Here is a 980-nt window from a genome sequence, read left to right as displayed (position 1 = left end):
GATCGCCGCAGCCGCCATCCACCCCACCCGCTGCCTGCGCCGCTGCCAGCGCTTGCGGCGCCCCGGCACCGCCAGCCGGCGCGCCTCACCCGCGCCGCCCGCCCGCCGTACCGCCCATGGTACCGTCGTACCGCAGGACGTACATCAAGGAGGTGGACCCCAAGCGCATCTACTACCTCTCCATGGAATTCCTCATGGGCCGCTCCCTGCTTAATGCGCTCAACAACCTGGATGTGAAGGATCAGTACACGGAAGCCATCGAGGAGCTGGGGTACAAGCTGGAGAAGCTGGTGGGTAGCTGCCCGGGACGGGACGGCGGCCGCGCTGCACGCCCGCCGCTTGCCTGCCGGGCGCCTGGCGCGGCGTGCGGAGGAGCCTGGTTGGCTGGCTTGGCTCCGCGCGCCACCTCATCTGCCGGCCGCCTCCTGCGCCCACCCTGTGCCCGCGCCGCCCGCCCGCCCGCCCGCGCGCCGCCGCCCGCAGGTGGAGCAGGAGCGCGACGCGGCGCTGGGCAACGGCGGGCTGGGCCGCCTGGCCGCCTGCTTCCTGGACTCCATGGCCACCCTCAACCTGCCCGCCTGGGGCTACGGCATACGCTACCAGTACGGCATGTTCCGCCAGGTGAGTGCTGGCGGGTGGGTGCTGGTGGGTGCTGGGGTGGTTGTGGGTGCTGGTGGCGGCTGTTTTTTGTGGTGGGTGCTGCGCGTGCGTTGCAGCGCTACCAGCGCGGCATGTGTTCCGCCAGGTGGGTGCTGGGCTGGTTGCTGGGTTGGCGTGTGTGGTGGGTGCTAGTGGTGGGCGCCGCCTTGGGCTGCACGAATGCGGGGTGGCTTTGGGCTGTTGCGTGCTCAGTGGGTGCTGCTGCAGGTGGATGTGTGCGGCGCTCAGGCGGCACTCCCGGTGCCGTTGCTTGCGTGGGCTGATCACAGCCTGGCTGCGCCGCCTCACCTCCCCCCCCCAAAATCCTACACACCCACCCA

The 980-nt window shown here is 70.9% G+C and overlaps 1 protein-coding gene across 1 annotated transcript in view; it reads left to right on the top strand.

Moving 5' to 3' along the window:
- Window positions 1-745, top strand: part of CHLNCDRAFT_138754 (hypothetical protein) — a gene marked incomplete at both ends in the record, with an annotated part of 2,394 nt that extends 1,649 nt beyond the window's left edge. Inside the window, 3 exons of the mRNA XM_005842607.1 lie at window positions 137-290; window positions 484-621; window positions 717-745. Coding sequence (XP_005842664.1) covers window positions 137-290; window positions 484-621; window positions 717-745 — 321 coding nt within the window. The remainder of the gene's footprint in view (window positions 1-136; window positions 291-483; window positions 622-716) is intronic.
- Window positions 746-980: the final 235 nt, after the last annotated feature.

This window comes from Chlorella variabilis (genome assembly GCF_000147415.1).
Source record: "Chlorella variabilis unplaced genomic scaffold CHLNCscaffold_213, whole genome shotgun sequence".
Classification (NCBI taxonomy): Eukaryota; Viridiplantae; Chlorophyta; class Trebouxiophyceae; order Chlorellales; family Chlorellaceae; genus Chlorella; species Chlorella variabilis.
Note: the sequence above shows the minus strand (reverse complement) of the source record. Positions and strands in the feature narration are given on the sequence as shown.